Consider the following 18,512-nt stretch of genomic DNA (forward strand, 5'->3'; position numbering starts at 1 on the left):
TCATCCTCCTCCTGCTTTTCCAACGGGAGCTACTCCCCCTCCCTGCACCCTACTCCTCCTCTTCCTCCACTAGAGGCATGTTCTATTGACTCCCCCTACGGACCTGTGTGTGAGCACAGTGGAGAGGGAGAAAGGGGGAGAGGGAGAGAGGAGGGGATGAACCCCTCCCATGAGCGCGCAAAGAAGCTCCAGGCCCAGCGGCAGGCTCTCCAGAGCCCAGATTCAGGCATGGCCAGTGGGAGAGAGGATCAGGAAAGCCAGGAGAGCTTGGAGGATTCAGGCGTGCCTTCTGCCATGCTCGTGGGTTTTGACCCGAATGCCTTTTCCAGCTCCAGTGCCCTACCTTTCCCGCTGGCCTGTTTCCCCCAGCCTCCCATCACCCTCCCTGGGATGGGGCTGGGGCCTGTGGATGAGCATAGCAGAGAAGGAGAAAGGAGGATAGGGAGAGAAGAGGGGAGGGGGGACCACTCTTATGAGCACGTGGAGAAGCTCCAGGCCCAGCGGCAGTCTCTCCAGAGCCCAGATTTAGGCATGGGCAGCAGGGGAGAGGATCAGGAGAGCCTGGAGGATTCAGGCAGGTCTACTGCCATGCTCGGGGGTTTTGATTCAAATGCCTTTTCCTGCTCCAGTCCCTTACCCTTCCGGCTGGCTTGTTTCTCCCAGCCTCCCTTCACCCTCCCTGGGATGGGGCTGGGCCCGGGGCCAGGCCTGGATCCTAGTCATCCAGGCAGGGTACTGGAGAAGATGCCCCTCCTGCCTTCCGTTGGGACTATAGAGCCCTCTGGTGATGGATATATATGACAGAGAAAATGTCCTCTTCTGTGAGTCATCACATTGCCATGGTGAAGGCGCAAACACATGATAAGCCCATGTGCTGGGCTCAACGCAAAGCTTCGCGCCCCACAACACCACTGAGGAAACTGCTGATTATGAAGCGCAGTCACATCCTCCCTTGAGAAACAACGGCACGCCTGGCGCAATGCCATTCTTGTGCTTTTCATGTGAATACCACTGAAGACTAAGAGCGATTCGTTTTTGACAAAGTTTTATGATAATGCCATATTATGCCTCGACAATAGTCAACTGAAAGACTGAAACAACTTGTTCAGTATCGTAGAGACTTTATCTTTCTGCAACTTGCCATGATGATGTCTGTTATGTCCTTAGCTTTTTACCCTGATCACCAGAACCGTGTTATAACTCTATTCAGCTCAGGGGAGGCTGGTGGGGACTGAAATGTGAGTGATACAGGTTTCCATTGCTCTTTGGCAATCATATTTATGAGTCAAACTAAAGATGTATGATGTAATGCAGGGGACGCTGGTGGAAGCAGAAATCAGAGGATGAGCTCATTGTAATGCATCGAATGGAATACACAAAATGTTTCCTTTTGTTGTAAAACTGACTGTAATACTGTACAGGTTGATACCATTCCGTGCATTACAAGAAGCCTGTCCTCCAATTTCTACCTCTACTGCTGTATAGACTATGGCTGCACCAAGGTACAGCTTTTCAACATTACCACTGAGTAGAGAGAGTTTCTTATGCTCTATTTTTGTATTGAATGTATGGTGTGAATGTGTATCGGTAGAAGACAGTGGAAGCATGTTATCATTAGGTCAGTGTTAGTATTGTTGCTCAGGGAGAGGTATTTTAGCTGCTGAAGCTAATCGATGATGAAGCTTCATCACCACTCTATCTGAGTGGCAAGCCCTCTTGACACACTTTTGTAAACAAGTAAGTAACAAGCAAGTTCCAGCACTTTGTGTTGTGTCACCACTCTGCGTAGTTGTGTTCCAATCTCCACACCACCACCACGTGGATGTATATAGTAGTTCATTCAGGACATTTACATTTACATTTTTGCCGTTTAGCAGGCGCCTTTATCCAAAGCGACTTACAATAAATACATTTGAGTATTTCAGCAAGTGAATCATCTATCCACCAGTCATAGCAGGAAAAGTAATCTATCCTTTTTGTAATATTTTTTGGGGTGTATATATATATATGATAGATCATTAGATAATTTATTATTATTCATTATTATTTATTATTTATCATTAGATAATATTATTATTATTATTATTATTATTATTATTATTTGTATTTACTTATATTTACTTACCTTATAGTCTATTTACTTCTGTGATATTTCACTGCACTGTTAGCCTTTTCTAGCCTAGAAAAGTAAGTCTTATATTGTACAGTTTCAACCTTTATCATATGTGCATATGACCAATAAAATGTGTTTGATTTGATTTGATTCAATGACTCAACATGTATAACCTTCAGCTATAGCTCATCATGTTTTTATTTCAACATAGTTACAAAGTATAGTCATCCTCAGCAGTGATGCATCATGGGGCATTTCTCTCCTTTCCTCCCCAGTCAGTCAGACAGACAGATGGACAGTCAATCAGTTATACCAACAGATATACCGACAGAGTCAGTTAGTCAATTAGACAAACAGACAGACAGACAGACTTCTCTCTGGCATTCTTCATATGTTTCTCAGGAGAGGGGCCCTGTCGTCCTCAGAGACTCTTACTGTGAAGGATATGAAACAGGGGAGACTTTGAAGGATATGACATGGATACTGTGATCAACAACATACAGAAAAAACGTCTAGATGTTTTATTTATTGTTCTGCAAGACTCAGCGGGAGTGCTACGTGGGTACGTTTCAGTGGAGGCTGGTGGAGGTAGAAATCGGAGGACGGGCTCATTGTAATGCCCTGGTGTGTCTAAGCGAGTGTTTGAGGAAGCACATACCATGTGCTTCTGTTAGGCCAATTGGATTTCTGTCAGTAGTAATAGCTGCCCTGTCTGTCCCCTATGTGATACAATGCACAGAGAAGAGAGTTGGCAAAGACAGCATTTACAACACAATTAAAGGTGTGTGTGTGTGTGGGGGGGGGGTGTATAGGGGGTTGAGAGGGGGTTAGATGCGTGCATGTGACCTACGTTTCCTGATCGTGCAGAGAGACTCTGCCTCAGCTCAGCATTCTCCCGCTGCAGGACTTTATTCTACAAGACACAGAACAACGTACAGAACAATATAGTACAAATACAATAGAACATAGAACACATCATGGAGGTCATGGGACAGCGTAAGGTAAACAGGTCACAATGACAACAACAAACCGTATACAGTATTTTTGACAGTTACAGAGCTGTGATCAGTTTACTCTCCAGGTGAGGATCAACAAAGGAATGTGATGATTTTCACTCTGGCGTTCTCGTTCCCTCTTAAAATGTCTCTCTCTCTCTCTCTACAAACCATCCTAGCATCTTCAGACTAGCCTACCTTGTGTCTGAGAGCCTCCACGACTAGGTCCCGCCCCCCTCTGACAGTCTCCTCCTTCTGCGAGGCTCGGAAGGCGTCGCCGATGATGGACACCAGCAGGTGTGACTGAGGAGAGCTTTTATTTTACTAGGCTATTTTATTTGGTGCCTGAGGCATACAGTAGACCTAAAGCTGTTTCTACCACAAACATGGACTCATATTCATATTAGACTGTGTTTGAGGTAGAATAATAACTTGACAGTTTTGATTTTGGGGTGAAAATAACTTGTGATTGCACTGGCAGTTTTTTTGTTATCACAAGGACAATCTTAAACAAATAACATTGATACACTATTAATACGCATTGTTCACAAGAAAATAGGGTGATTTTACTGGATTTCACTGACATCAGGAGGTCTACTCACAAACGTCTTGCTTTGGAACAGGTAGCAGTGGTTCATGTTGGCTGCCGGGTGTTTGGCCACAAAGCCGAAGACTTTGGGTGAGGCCGGGAGAACGGCACAGAAGGATACGGAGGGGAGGGGGCAGGTGTAGAGCATAAACTAGGGGAGGAGAGAAGGGTAAAAAAGCTTCAGTTCTGACAGCATGGTCAGGTTGTGACTAGGAAGGAAATAGAGGATATAGAAGAGGATGTGTACAGCATGAACTCTCTCACTCCTCACCCTCTCACCCCCTTATCCTCTCATCCCATCACCATTTCATCGCCTCACCCCCTCTCCCCTCCCTCTTCAACCCTCACCCTTTCCCCCCCTCACCTTCTCATCCCATCACCCCATTTCTCCATCACCCTATCACCCTCTCACATCCTCTCACCTTGGTCTTGTGCTCCAGGACGTCGATCCCACTCATGGACAGAAACAGAGACACCTTGCTCTTCTTCGGAAGCTTCTCCGTTGAATCCTTATCAGGCATCTGAGGGTGGCCAAGACGGAGGGACTGCATTAGTTAGGCAACCACTGAACTGACATGGTCAATGCAATCTGATCTGATATTAAGAAAACTGTTATATTATATGTCTTGCAAGTTTCATGTATCCACAAAGGGAGGCTAGTGGAGGTAGAAATCGGAGGAAGGGTTCATTGTAATGCATGGAATGGAATAAACACACATGTTGATACCCTTGCTTATTCCATTCCATGCGTTACAATGAGCTCATCCTCCGATTTCTACATCCACCAGCCTCCCTTGATCTATAATGGTTTGTCTGGTTACAGGATGATATGCTATGAACCATTGAGGTAGTATAAAGAAAAATGAACCTTCAGGGTCTGGGCAGCTTCCTTCAGGACCTGCATCCCCTCAGGACGGACCACTTCCACACGGCCCAGAAACTACAGACAGAGACACAGACACGGAGACCACAGACATGCCCTAAGAACTACAGACAGAGGCACAGACACTACAGAGGACAAGAGAACACAGACAGAGTGCTACCAGGCAGCTAAAGGGAACAGCCCCTGCCTACCTGCAGGCAATGGTCACCCCCCAAACTTCAGCCCGTTCCCTCCGCTCCTCCACCTCTGCTGGCCGACTGGCCCCAGCACCTCTACACCATTGCACTGCCCGATCATGTCTCTTCACTACCCATCTTCCGTCGGAGACTGAAGACCCATCTCTTCAGGTTACACCTTAACTGCTCCTCCTGAGACATCTACTACCCCCCAGCACTGCGTCTCCTGAGACACCCACTTTTCCCCTTTACTGTGTCCCCTATGACTTCTACTGCCCCCCTTGTACTGTTTCTCTGTTCTCCTGCGTCTATATATAAAAAATAATAATAAAAAAAACACAATTCAACCAATTACAGATCCCAGCTTATCGCAAAAACATGATTCTATCTAGTGTAATAATCATAGGTGTGAATGAACCCTCTCTGTGCTGTATCCACCCTCACCTTGACAGAGAAGGAGATCTCGTTACCATCCTCGTCATCAGAGTTGTCGTTCATGTTTGCTCCCTCTTGTGAACCCGAACCTGACAAGATCCTGGACAAAGACAGGTTGATGAAACTACCAACTATCAAAGTGTGAACACATAACACCCCTGTGTATACATGCGTGTTCCAATCCTTTATCTACTCAATAACATTGTCCAGTGAATCAAAGGCTAAACGTGTGATCTTACCTTTACCATCTACACAGGTGTTGTAGTTTGACTAGTTCCTGGCAGGTTGCTTCTCTTGTGTTGTTAATGGGTGTAAAGTCTGGTGAGGTTAATGCCTAACCTAAATAATGCTTCCTTATTGCTCTTTATCTGGGGGGATGGAATACAATATACACGATAGCAATGTACACACACTGCTACACAAAACATATAATTCATAGTAAACTAAGTCACACAAAAACAAAACAGTTCAAGTTCAGCCTGTGACACATGCAGATAATATAATATAATAGTTATTTAGTACTTAGTATTTTATTTTTTCATTTTGTTGTAGTTGCTGTATGTGAACCTTTTATGGGGGGGGGGTATAATAAGAACATAGTCATAAAACATTGTCAAATTGAGTCAAAGTTTATTGACCATATGCACATTCTTCTCAATAGTGCAAATATCATGACATAATGAAAATAATGTAATACTAACACAACAGACAAGTATAACAGACATAAGTGTAAACAAGACAACTAAGATACAGTGAGCAATACAATACACTAATAAATAGCAGTTGTAGTGGTAGTGAGTGTGCGCATGTGTGAGAAAGAGAAAAGGATTGAAAGAGACAGCTGTTTATCGGGTCCAGACAGATCACTAGGGTAAACTAGATTGAATCCTGTCCCTTGACGTAACCGACATCCTGGTACTTCTCCAGAGCAACCAAACTGTATGATCCTGAAACAGCAGCTCCAGGATGGGATGGGGTCCACATCTGAGGAACATTTTTGAATCATTCATGTAATCATGTTGTTTCTGACACTAACTCTAGATCAGGGACAGGTGCATCAGAGATTCTAGAACAGTTTAGATTGTGTATGTATGTGTGTGTGTGTGTGTGTGTGTGTGTGTGTGTGTGTGTGTGTGTGTATGTGTGTGAGAGAGAGAGAGGAGGCATAAAGTATGACTTAATGCTGTGTTTCCTAACAGTTTTGCTACACACACACACACACATACACTTCTCATCCGACTTAAAACACAAAGTATTACCCTTTTGTGAGTTACAGTAACACATAATTTAATTGGAAAGTCTATAAATGGACTAGAAAGAGTCAGAATGTTACTTAGCCTCAAGCACAGACGTGTCGTCTGGACGATAGCCAGTGTCATCAGTGGAGCATTCCAGGCGTGATCTCTTCACTGGAGTGCAGTTTGTTGGAGGGCCTGACAGGACACACTCTTGTTCTCTGGATTCAGAGACACTTGAAGGGCTGAGGATCACCCCCAACCTCATTCACCTCCACTGGCTCCCAGTCAAGTCCCGCATCACCTACAAAATCCTCCTTCTCACCGACAAATCTCTCCACACCTGCGCCCCCCCAGTACCTAACTGACTTTCTCTGCCAACACACCCCATCCCGGAACCTGCGGTCCTCAGACATGGGTCTGCTCTCCACCCCCCGCACCAACCTACGAACCTTCAGGGACAGAGCCTTCAGTGTGGCAGCTCCCACCCATTGGAACTCTCCCCACAGTGATCCGCAATGCCCCTACCCTGGACACCTTCAAATCAGTCCTCAAAACGTATCTGTTCACCAAGGCCTTTGCCTAGTTTTGTCACTGTCGCTGTCTTTTTGTTTTCTTTGTTTATAACTGTTCTGTGTCTGACTTTCTGTCTGTAAAATCTGTAAAGAGTCCTTGGGTTTGAGAAAGGCGCTATATATACCTTCAAGGGTTAGTGCAGGGAACGTTATGGTCTTTATGGTTCAATTTTAAATCAGTGCTTGTTAAATAAAAACATGGCATGAACGTTATTGGCGGGTGTCCGATAATAGGTGGCTGTTAACGGTTCGGCTGTGCTGGGCTAAGCCTCCAAGGTTCCAAGATCCTAACAACGCCAACGTTGTCAACATAATAAGGGTAACCCACAACACTATTGTAACAACAACACATGTACAAAACACCACTTGAATAATCCATGTTTCCTAACGTAATAGCCAGATATTATCAATCCTTTAATAATATCTTGTTGAGGAAGAAGACACACATCCATACAGGAAGTCATTTATCTTCTGTCAGATATATTTATTGTTGACATTATGCATCACTTTATGAACGCCTCATCGTACGGTAGTACACAGACACAGCACATAAGCCTTACACGCGGTAGAGGCAACAATTACCCCAGGCAACAATGGAGGATGGATGGAACGATGATGCAGCTTTGCTTTGAGTAGGTCAATCATAATTTCATTCACTGCTATTAAATGAAAAATTGAACATCCAAAAACATTGTCAACAAAGCTACATCAATGTACGTTTCCATTAAATGTGACGAACGTCACCAGCGTCAAAGTATCATTGAAGTCATCAAATCAACTCTGTTTTCTGAATTTCATCTGTCTCTGGATATACAGGAGAGGATGGTGGAGGGTTCCTTTACAAGTGAGGTCAGGTGACAGGAAAGGGCGTGGATATGATAAAGTGGGAGGGTCCAAGTCACGTTCACAAGGGAGCAAGATACCTACCATGCAGATAGAAGTCATAACCAGATCTGACGGCAAGCCTGTCTGTTCTACACAGCATGTTTCTATCTGACGGTTCCGGAACGTTATTCCCTGCTGAACGTTCCATGGTGGTGTTTCAGTTCTAGTCTAGGAGTCGTTGACTGACATGCTCTCCACTTGGCTCTGCAGGTCTCCTCCTCCTCCTCCTCCTCCTCCCTTCTTCTTTTTCCCTCCATCCTGCTGTTTCTTCTGCTTCTTGGACATCTCTAGGTCGATGGGCGCCGGCTTCACAAACTTGATCATCTCTGTCATACCTGGAGGATGGAGAGGAGGAGATAAAGATTAATAAAATCATCTCCACTCAGTTAAGACACGTAGGGAGCAACATACTCAGTGCTAACACAGGAATACATCAAATCACATACGCAGGGCTTAAAGTGGGAAAAAATCCTGTGCCTGAAACTTTTTCTTGGGGAGGGGGGTCACAGTTTGAGATATTGGGAGAGCGGATACAGAAGACAGCTTCTTGTCTCAATGTTTAAATGCATTAATACTGTTTTATACTCAATACAAAATAATATATTTAGATGTCTTTAAAAGAACAAACTGATTGCATCACTTATTAAGCCACTATCACTATAACAATAGATCAATAGATCTACATCAAGTAGAATACTGATGACTAGTGACCAGTCAAGACCATTGGACTCCAGGATATCTTTGAGCTCCTGCATGAGGGCTGATGAGTTGGCGATGTTTACTTTCCTGCTGACTAGGTGTTGTGTTGTTACTTTGGCCAGATCATCATAAAAAAAATCGAACAAGGACATTGAGGATTTTGTCCATGTTAAGATTACTAGCTTCGTCGATATTAATTGAAAACTTAGCTTTTTTAAGCTTTTCACACAGCCGTTTTTTCAATTCCGGAACAAAGGCCATGTGTGTTTAAATAGCTGGCGTGCTGATTGGAAACGGACAGCTTTGTCAGTGCATTTTTGTCTTCTGATAGCTTCTTGCACAAATCGACGAGTGGCTGAGCCATTGTGAAAGACAGATCATGTTCAGCTATAAACGCGCACACTCTGATCTTTTGCTCGCAAACACGGTCGGCCATTGAAGATGAAGTGGTAGGCTACCTGTAGCCGTCGCTCCCGGCAAGGTTGTTGTATGAGCAAGGTTTAAGAAACTTGGCTTCCATTTTAATAGACTCTTACTAAAGTTAGCGAGATAGCGGGCTGCTAAAAGCGAACGTCTCTACAAGCTAACATTACACTCATTCAAACTTCTTAAGGCCCGCCCCACTACTCTGCCTCCGATTGGCTAGAAGTCGTTGGTTGGCTTGAGCAATGTGATACCATTGGTAGGCGGAACTGTCTCTTTGCTGAAGACGACTCTTTAAATTACGATGTAAACAAATACCATGTGATTTTATTTTATTTTATTGCTCAAAATTCCCCCGCGCCGGAAATCCGGCACCGTGCCGGAGAACTTTAAGCCCTGCATACGTTGAACCAACCTACGAATCAAGGGCTAAGTTGGGCATCTCTGGAAATTATATTGGCACACCACATCAAAGGGATGGTTCAGGGTATTTTCATGTTGAGGTGAAATATCATCTTACCCAAATCTACTTTGTTACCACTGCACAAGCTAACAATTAACAGCGCTGTCTCCAATAGACAGGATTCCATTGGTAACTAGTTTAGCATTACATGGCAACATGTCCTCAGAGTGCTGCGGTAGCAAAGTAGATAACGGCGAACCGGAGAAGCTTGTCCTACTGGCCTATGAGGACAACTCAGGGTAAGATGATATTTCACCTGAACATGGACTGAACAACCGTTTAACACTTTGCGAGAAATACCCATGCGTTGTTTCTATAAGTATCTATGAGAAGCTTCTCCCTTCCAAAAGTATAAATAACAATAGACTAAAATCAATCGATCGGTGTGTCTCACCAGGGGGCATGAAGTCCTTGAGCTTGTCAGGAATGATGATGCCCTCCTCCGTCTGGTAGTTCTCCAGGATGGCACACATCACACGAGTGGTGGCACACATGGTGCCATTCAGCATGTGCACAAAGTCAGCCTAGAGAACACATGGACACAAGCCAGGATCATGTTAACATGTAACAGTCTCTTATTAAGATAAATTCATATGAAGTTAGAATTCAAACGGATACAAACTGTGTAGGCACAGTTTGATTGAGGCTTCCTAACCCTAGGCATCCTGCCGCCTACTCTCATCTGGTCTGTATCTGAAGACCCTGTCTGTACTGGTCTGTATCTGAAGACCCTGTCTGTACTGGTCTGATGAAGACCCTGTCTGTACTGGTCTCTGATGAAGACCCTGTCTGTACTGGTCTCTGATGAAGACCCTGTCTGTACTGGTCTCTGATGGAGAGCCTGTCTGTACTGGTCTCTGATGGAGAGCCTGTCTGTACTGGTCTCTGATGAAGACCCTGTCTGTACTGGTCTGATGAAGACCCTGTCTGTACTGGTCTCTGATGGAGACCCTGTCTGTACTGGTCTCTGATGAAGACCCTGTCTGTACTGGTCTCTGATGGAGAGCCTGTCTGTACTGGTCTCTGATGAAGACCCTGTCTGTACTGGTCTCTGATGGAGACCCTGTCTGTACTGGTCTCTGATGGAGACCCTGTCTGTACTGGTCTCTGATGGAGACCCTGTCTGTACTGGTCTCTGATGGAGACCCTGTCTGTACTGGTCTGATGAAGACCCTGTCTGTACTGGTCTCTGATGGAGAGCCTGTCTGTACTGGTCTCTGATGAAGACCCTGTCTGTACTGGTCTCTGATGAAGACCCTGTCTGTACTGGTCTCTGATGAAGACCCTGTCTGTACTGGTCTCTGATGAAGACCCTGTCTGTACTGGTCTGATGAAGACCCTGTCTGTACTGGTCTCTGATGAAGACCCTGTCTGTACTGGTCTGTATCTGAAGACCCTGTCTGTACTGGTCTCTGATGAAGACCCTGTCTGTACTGGTCTGATGAAGACCCTGTCTGTACTGGTCTCTGATGGAGAGCCTGTCTGTACTGGTCTCTGATGAAGACCCTGTCTGTACTGGTCTCTGATGAAGACCCTGTCTGTACTGGTCTGTATCTGAAGACCCTGTCTGTACTGGTCTCTGATGAAGACCCTGTCTGTACTGGTCTCTGATGAAGACCCTGTCTGTACTGGTCTCTGATGGAGACCCTGTCTGTACTGGTCTCTGATGGAGACCCTGTCTGTAGCTGGTCTGTAGCTGCCTTACCTTGTCCATCATCTTCTTGGTCTGGCCGTAGCGGATGCGGAGGCGTCGGGCCTGGTAGTCGGTGCAGTTGGAGCAGGAGACCAGCTCTCTGAAGGCAGAGGAACCGGGGAACCAGGCCTCCAGGTCCAGCTTCTTACTGGCCGCGTGGTTCAGAGCCCCTGGGGGCAGCAGGGAGGGGGACAGACAGGGTTGGGTGAGGTAGGGTGGCCAGGAACAACCAGGTCACAACCAGATATGGCCAATGTAAGGACACTGACTAGTAGGACTCAGCTCAGTCATATCCGTACGGATTACCCTCCACGGTACGGCACACATGTGTACCGCGGATCAATTGCAAAATTGTATATATTATTACTATATATTACTTAATATATTACTTAATATCTCTTGTAAATCACAATGTAGAGTTGCCATGAAAAGATAGACGCGACAGTTGCATGCTTTGTTTTACTCTAAAGCGCAATGATAGGTTGATAATGCGGAAAAAAAAGAATCTGTTGTTTACTCACTACACGTGAAGCTGGAAATCCACAACAACAAGGCTGCGTTCGTAAATTCGCTCTGGAATCTGATCAGCATTCAAAGAACGCCTCTTGTCCAATCAAATGACTTGGTCCCTTTAAGACGTCGGACCCAGTGTGCGCTCCGGCAAATTTACAAATGCGGCCCAAGTGTATCATGGCGAGCTAGTTACGTTGTTCCGGCGGAGAAGAACTCGAAATGCCTCCCTCGTCATTTAAATCCCATGTATGGGAGCACTTTGGCTTCTCTGTCAATTATGATGGGAGGCACGAAAAAGGCAGCTCGACAACTTCTGATAATGTAGCCTTTTTTTCATACCATGTTCAAAATAAGGGTTCACTTTATTATTTAGTTAAAAGTGGCATAAAACATGTTTATTCGTCTGCTTTAAAGAGCCCAGTGATTCACTGCTGCAACCAGGCGCCTCCCTCTTTCATATTGCACTACTTATAATTTAAGTTGAATGTGTATTTCAGTATAATATGTAATGTTTGAGTGTAGAATATGTTTTATATATATATATATATATATAACCAGTTTTTACATCTTGAATGTTGTTGGTTTTTTTCACATAATAAAAGTGGTGTTTTTACAGAATTCAAGGAAAAAGCAGTTTTTATAAAAATAAAAATGTTTTGTGTTGATCCGAAAAATGATCCGATCCGTGACTCAAAAACCGTGACCCGATCCGATCCGTGAGTTAGGTGATCCATTACACACCTAGTCAACAATCACCAACCCTTCTACCCTCTCCCAGACCCTGACCTTCATGGAAGTCCTCACCTCCACTCTCCCCCTCCTTCTAGTCCCCACCTCCTCCTCTCCTCACCTACCAGAGACGATGTTGACGATGCGGTAGGGGATGCCCAGCGACTGGTAGAACTCCTCAGCGGTCCCAACCATCTCATCAAACATCTCCCACGACTTGTTGTCATGAGGCGAGGAGTAGACAAACTGCTCAATCTGAGACGAGAGGAGTGGAGGGGAGGAGAGGTGGTCAGCTTCTGATATTTACTGGCAGCAGACCTTAACAACATCCACTGGGAATAATGAAATACAATTCTTTTCTTTGGTCACGATTAAGTCATTTATCTATCTATCTATCCATCCATCCATCCATCCATCCATCCTGATTATACTGCCAGAGATTGAATCATGATTTGAATAGGAATATCCATTATCTATTGTAATGACATGAATTTGCAACCTGTCGTACCCTACCACACACACCTTCTCAAACTGGTGCACCCTGAAGATGCCGCGCGTGTCACGTCCGTGGGAGCCCACTTCCTGTCTGAAGCAGGTGGAGAAACCGGCGTAGCGCAGGGGGAGGTCCTCTGGCTTCAGCCACTCATCTCTCAGGAAGGCTGCGATTGGCTGCTCTGAGGTGGCGATTAAGTACTTCTCGTCTATGGAGTTGTCATCATCCTTCTCACTTCCTTTACCGATCACCTAGGAGAGGGGGAGGGGGGACAGTGAATACATGAAACTACAATAGAAAATACAAAACTACTACATGAAACTATCTAAAATCATATTCAAGAAAATAACACTGATGAAAAAATGCCATTCATTGAGCACTCTAGAAACATAGAAATCAAAAGTAAAAAGAAAAAAGAAAAAACCTTTGGGGCACTCTAGAAAGTTGACAATTTGGGCAATTTCATTCACCCTCATACTCAATGATTTAAACTCTATAAACGTCATAGAAATCAAGTGGTGCTCATTTCTGCGTGTTCTGTGTACATTGTTTACATGTTGTTTGTGACATGGAGTGGGGCTTTAAACCTGGCGTCTACCTTGTAGAGCTCGTCATCAAACTGGCTGAGCTGAGCCACCTCCTGCATCACCTCCTTCCTCATGAAGAAGGGTGTGTAGAGTGGCGTGTAGCTCTTACTGTGGAGCATCCTCAGGGCGTAGTTCACCAGAGCCTGCTCCAAGAACACCAGGGGGCCCTGGGCGAGGGGAGCAGAGGAGAGGAGAGATTTATTGTTCGTGAACAGGAACAGGGTTGAAATCAGTGTCAGCTAGAGCTGTCGAATAGTGATATTTTCAGAATATTGTAATATTGTTCTCTCACAGAAAATAGTCTGTAAAAGTGTTTTCAGTGATCAGCATAACTACAAGTGCAGTACCCTGCTTTCTGCAAGGCAAAGCGCATCTAAATCTTTTTTTGCGTTCTGTAAGTTATGCTCAAGCTGGCATATCTTCAACATATTTCTATAAATCGTGAATAACTACATTTGGAAATCGGCCAACCCTAATGTGAGCCAAATCAAAAGTCATGCTGAATGGAACCACAAATGGAAACTGCCTGTGGGTGTTGATGTACTGTGTCAGTGTGAGTGTGTGTGTGTGTGTGTGTGTGTGTGTGTGTGTGTGTGTATGTATAGAACTGTGTACGAACAATAGATAAAGAATATGTGAATATATTGTGGTATGTGAGTGTGTGTCTATTATGTGCATGTGTGTTAGAACCTACCTTGAGGAAGTAGCCTCTGCTCCCAGCCACGATGGCTCCCTTCTCGCCCTCATAACCATCGATCATGACCACCAGGTCCACGTGGGAGTACTTCTTCTGAACCGTGCAGTCTCCCCAGGTCCTCTCCACCTTGTTGTCTGCATCCTGGGGGGGGGGGGGGGGAATTAGATAGTAGACAACAGTGGCTAATAACAAACTGGGACCGAGACTACACACAGACACAATGGATGACTCCCCCCCCCCCCACACACACACACATTTACATAACATCCCATTACATTACAACGAAACATCTTCAGAGCATATTCATGGTAAAAAAATGTAGGAGGTGAACCAGCACCATCAGAATGTATTAGCAGTTGATGCAACACCCCTCAGCTAATTGAACAGCTGACAAGTCCAGGAGAGTGTTCCGTCACCCACCTCGTCATTGCTGATTGGTACAGACGGGTGCAGCAGATTCCCGATCTCCCTCAGGTACTCGAAACGCACCGCCTCTAACTTTAACCTCTCGCTGTCAGACTTCTGCACTGCCTCGTCCACCATCACACGCACCTTCTTGATCTGGGTGACCGTCAGAGGCTGGGGAGAGAGGACAGAGGGATTAGAAACATACTGATTAGTTTAAGGATGCAAAGACCTTGTCCCGGAACAAGACCTTGTTGTTGCATGCCTTAGACAACTCAACTGTCTAACTTGTGTTAGTCTCCTTCCGCAGAAACCTCCGCCCCAAATGCACGAAAGGTCTGGTGGCTCAACATGTCAAACTTGGCCTTCATTAAGCCAATAGAAAGAGTTTTTAAAAACATACAACATGACAACTCATAGCCATTGGCTTTACTTGGCATCAATCATCTCCAGCAGCCCTGTCCCCCAGTGCTCACCACCATGTTTGTGATTTGGAACTACACCTCACAGTCGTGTGATTCACTGAAATCAAATAACAACAAATACCTTACTGGGCCAGGTTGGATTTGTTGTTATTCCAGGCTTTGTGCAATAGCCTGGGGACGAGGTTAAACGTGTGTAGGTTCGATAGGCAGAAGGAAGATGACACACATTTCACAGAGCCTTTCAGAAGACAAGAGGGAACTCCTACCAACTTGCTTATGCCTGTTTAAGGATCAGCTCTGATTAGAACAGGCAGCGTTCTCCCCAAAGAATGTAAGAGTGGCCCTGCAACACGCAGTGAACTCCAAGGCGTCACTAAGTAGGCCCTAACACATTTCAAGTCAAATTAAACTATATATTTAGTAATAATAGAGTCACTATCTTGGATCGCCAATGACATTGGTGTTAAAAACTAAAGTGAAAGTGGAAGCATTATGATGTTCCTCAGTGAATTTAGCTGTCTTTTTTTGGCACATCTGGACATGAATAAACACGAGTCAGGTTTTGATCGTGCAATCCAGCTTGTTAAAAAATCCCGGGGAAAGCTGACATATGGGTGAGATGAATAAACATAGTATTGTTCAAGGATTCGTTCAGATTTTAACAAGAGCTATACAATCTTACAATGTCCCTAGAAAGCTGTGTGAGATGTTAGATGACTCCTCCTCAGACCTCTCCACCCCCTAACACCCTACATTACCAGTAAACTGATGTATAGTTGATTCGCTTAGACAAATGTATTTATTGTAAGTTGCTTTGGATAGAAGCGTCTGCTAAATAACTGAAATTAAATGAAATTGACGTAGTGGTCGTACCGATAACGTGTCAGACGTCAGAACCTCTAGATTCTGTGCTTCTTCAGGTAGAGACTCGTCCTCCCCGGCTGGTTCCTTCTTCTACAAACAGGAGAAGGCAGAAAAACAGGCTGATTAGGTGATACGTTTGAAACACCACAGAATAAGACAGTTAACATACTGTATTACATCAGTGATCCTCACTCCTGGTCCTGGAGAGCTGCAGTGCTGCAGGCTTTTGTCCCAACTCCGCAGTGACACACCTGATTCAGCTAATCAAGGTTTTGGAGATCAGTTGATCCGTTCAGTTAGGAGTGGATGGCACTAGCATGGGACAAAAACCTGGACCCGTTGCAGCTCTCCAGGACCAGGATGAGGATCACTGCATCACACTAACCAACCCTCAATGACATTACAATAGTACATTGATTAATCCTCTACTTTTTTATTTTATTAAACCTTTATTTAACCAGGCAAACATGTAAGAACAAATGCTTATTTGCAAATGCAGCCTGACCAAAAAGCAGGGGGGGGGGGGGGGGGGTGGGAAGCTAGAAATAAAACAAGGTTAAGTAATACAATAAACAATAACACAATAAAACACTGGCAAATACAGATGCATTAAAATACTAACAGTCAGAGAGAGACGGAGAGAGACGGAGGAGGTAGGGGTGAGGAAGAGCGGAGGTGAGGGATAGCGGGGGTACTTTCAGAATGGTGAGGCATGGATAGACTTTACAGTGCCAACCAGTTTTCACATTGTCCTTTCTAGGACTGTTACGGCTATGGTGGATGCATAACCAGGCCAGAATGTTACAGGTTTGGCTATGGTACTCTTTGGTTTGGTTTGGCTCTTTAGTGTGATTTGGGTATAGGCAGTGATTTATGATAGGACAGGTCAGGGGAGGGGAGACTGTAGGAAGTAGACTTCGCAGGATGGGCTCATTATAATGCATATGGAATGGAATGAGGAATGGTATCAAACATGGGATTGATACCATTACTCATTCCATGCATTACAATGAGCCTATGCTCTGAGTATACTACCTCCACCAGCTTCCCTAGCTGTACAGGTGTGTGTGTGTGTGTGTGTGTGTGTGTGTGTGTGTGTGTGTGTGTGTGTGTGTGTGTGTGTGTGTGTGTGTGTGTGTGTGTGTGTGTGTCTATCCACATCCACCACCTCACTAGATACTGGCTCATACCTTCATCTTCTCCCCGATGCTCTTGCTGCAGAGGTTCTTTGCCTTGTTGAGGTTGTCGGCAGTGAAGCGACCTGGGGTGGGGGTGAAGAACAGCAATGGTCAGCAGCATTACCGTACAGGTGCGTCGTGATCGCGTCTAGGTGTGTCGCAAGGGCTCTAGTGACGCTGAGCCTGTGACAGTCGTAATGAACATGACCAACTCCATCCATAGCGTTACACTCATCACTTAAAACAGTGTGCAATTCACAGTCTTTACTTAAAAGTAGATCAACATCTCATACATCATCGTATTGAATGTCTTTCCCAAAGCTTGACAGCTGCGGCAAGCTGATGAGCGAGCTTTGACAGACGCTAGGGGGACGATTGCATCAGATCGCATGTGCATCTGAATGGAATGACGTATCGCTTGGATTCTGCTCCCAATAACCCCCTGCTAGCTAACTGAATGGCTAAATTAAATTACATAATTTATTCCACGATAATCCAGGTATCAATAACATGGCCCAAAGTGATCGACCTAACATACGAGGAAGCCAACTAGCTAGTTTAAGAGTTAGCTAGCCATGTGGGAACATTCGCATTCAATGAATGGTGGCTAGCTATGCTAACGCTGGCCTCCTAAGTAGCTACGGAACTGTCAGCGGCACTTACATTTTCTCCACTCCGTGTCTGCGTGGACTAGTTTATCCACAAGCGTCACATCTTTGAACCTCTTCTTTTGAACCTCCTTGATTGCTTCTGGATCGCCGCCTTTGTCGGTTCGAAACAGATCCAAATCCAGCACCATGATGCTTTAGAGTTCCACGTTGCCCCGGCTTCAACAGAGAAAGCGGAGAGGGGAGGATGGTGACGGTGCGTTGCGGAAAACGACCGCAGGAACCGGTGAAACGACATCCAGCCGTCAGCCAATCAAACTAACTTTCGTTGAAGTTGCAATCTAGCGGGTTTTGGTGTTGTCCAATGAGTGAACAGTGTGGTGCGCTATTTATCTTTACAGATTTTATATTGAAAATCTGTGAATTACGGTGCCCTGTACTGTAAAGTACTGTAAATAATGATATAGTGAAGCATTTTTCTCTATACTACAACCATTTGTATTCGAAATCAAACAGTTACTAGGAAATTAAAGTTATCACGGTATAAGATTATCCTATTATTATTTTTGATGGTATTCATCAATGGTTTCACCATTAAGAAATGCCAACACTTTTCATACATAGTCCCCTTGTTTCAGGGCACCATAGTATGACAAGTGTAGGCATTTCTAAATGGTAAATGTATACAAATACAATCTGGTATACAATCTCTACTTTAACCTCATAGTAATTGTTAACTGTATATCACTTAATACAACATAATATAGATGTCCTGTGAATGAAGGTACAACAATAAACATAATGAGGAACAAGTTGTTCAGTTAATTTGTTATCTCTCTAAACTTCATC

General features: G+C 44.7%; 1 protein-coding gene across 1 annotated transcript; it reads right to left on the reverse strand.

Moving 5' to 3' along the window:
* Positions 1–7,460: 7,460 nt before the first annotated feature.
* Positions 7,461–17,880, reverse strand: sars1 (seryl-tRNA synthetase 1). The gene is made up of 11 exons (XM_080535239.1): positions 17,719–17,880; positions 17,068–17,138; positions 15,887–15,967; positions 14,604–14,762; positions 14,181–14,324; positions 13,498–13,653; positions 12,929–13,150; positions 12,532–12,661; positions 11,177–11,334; positions 9,866–9,995; positions 7,461–8,221 (listed from the first exon to the last, which is right to left on the reverse strand). Exons 1-11 carry the CDS (start codon positions 17,852–17,854, stop codon positions 8,055–8,057), a joined length of 1,554 nt encoding a protein of 517 aa, XP_080391365.1. The 5' UTR covers positions 17,855–17,880; the 3' UTR covers positions 7,461–8,054.
* Positions 17,881–18,512: the final 632 nt, after the last annotated feature.

This window comes from Nansenia antarctica (assembly GCF_963989245.1).
Source record: "Nansenia antarctica genome assembly, chromosome: 6".
Taxonomy (NCBI): Eukaryota; Metazoa; Chordata; class Actinopteri; order Argentiniformes; family Microstomatidae; genus Nansenia; species Nansenia antarctica.

Coding starts and splice junctions, on each gene's coding strand:
- sars1 (XM_080535239.1), bottom strand. CDS start 17,854: ATGGTGCTGGATTTGGATCTGTTTCGAACCGACAAAGGCGGCGATCCA. Junction 13,654..14,180: donor GCAGAGGCTACTTCCTCAAG/GTAGGTTCTAAC, acceptor CCCCTCGCCCAG/GGCCCCCTGGTGTTCTTGGA. Junction 9,996..11,176: donor CCAAGAAGATGATGGACAAG/GTAAGGCAGCTA, acceptor TGTGTTCTCTAG/GCTGACTTTGTGCACATGCT.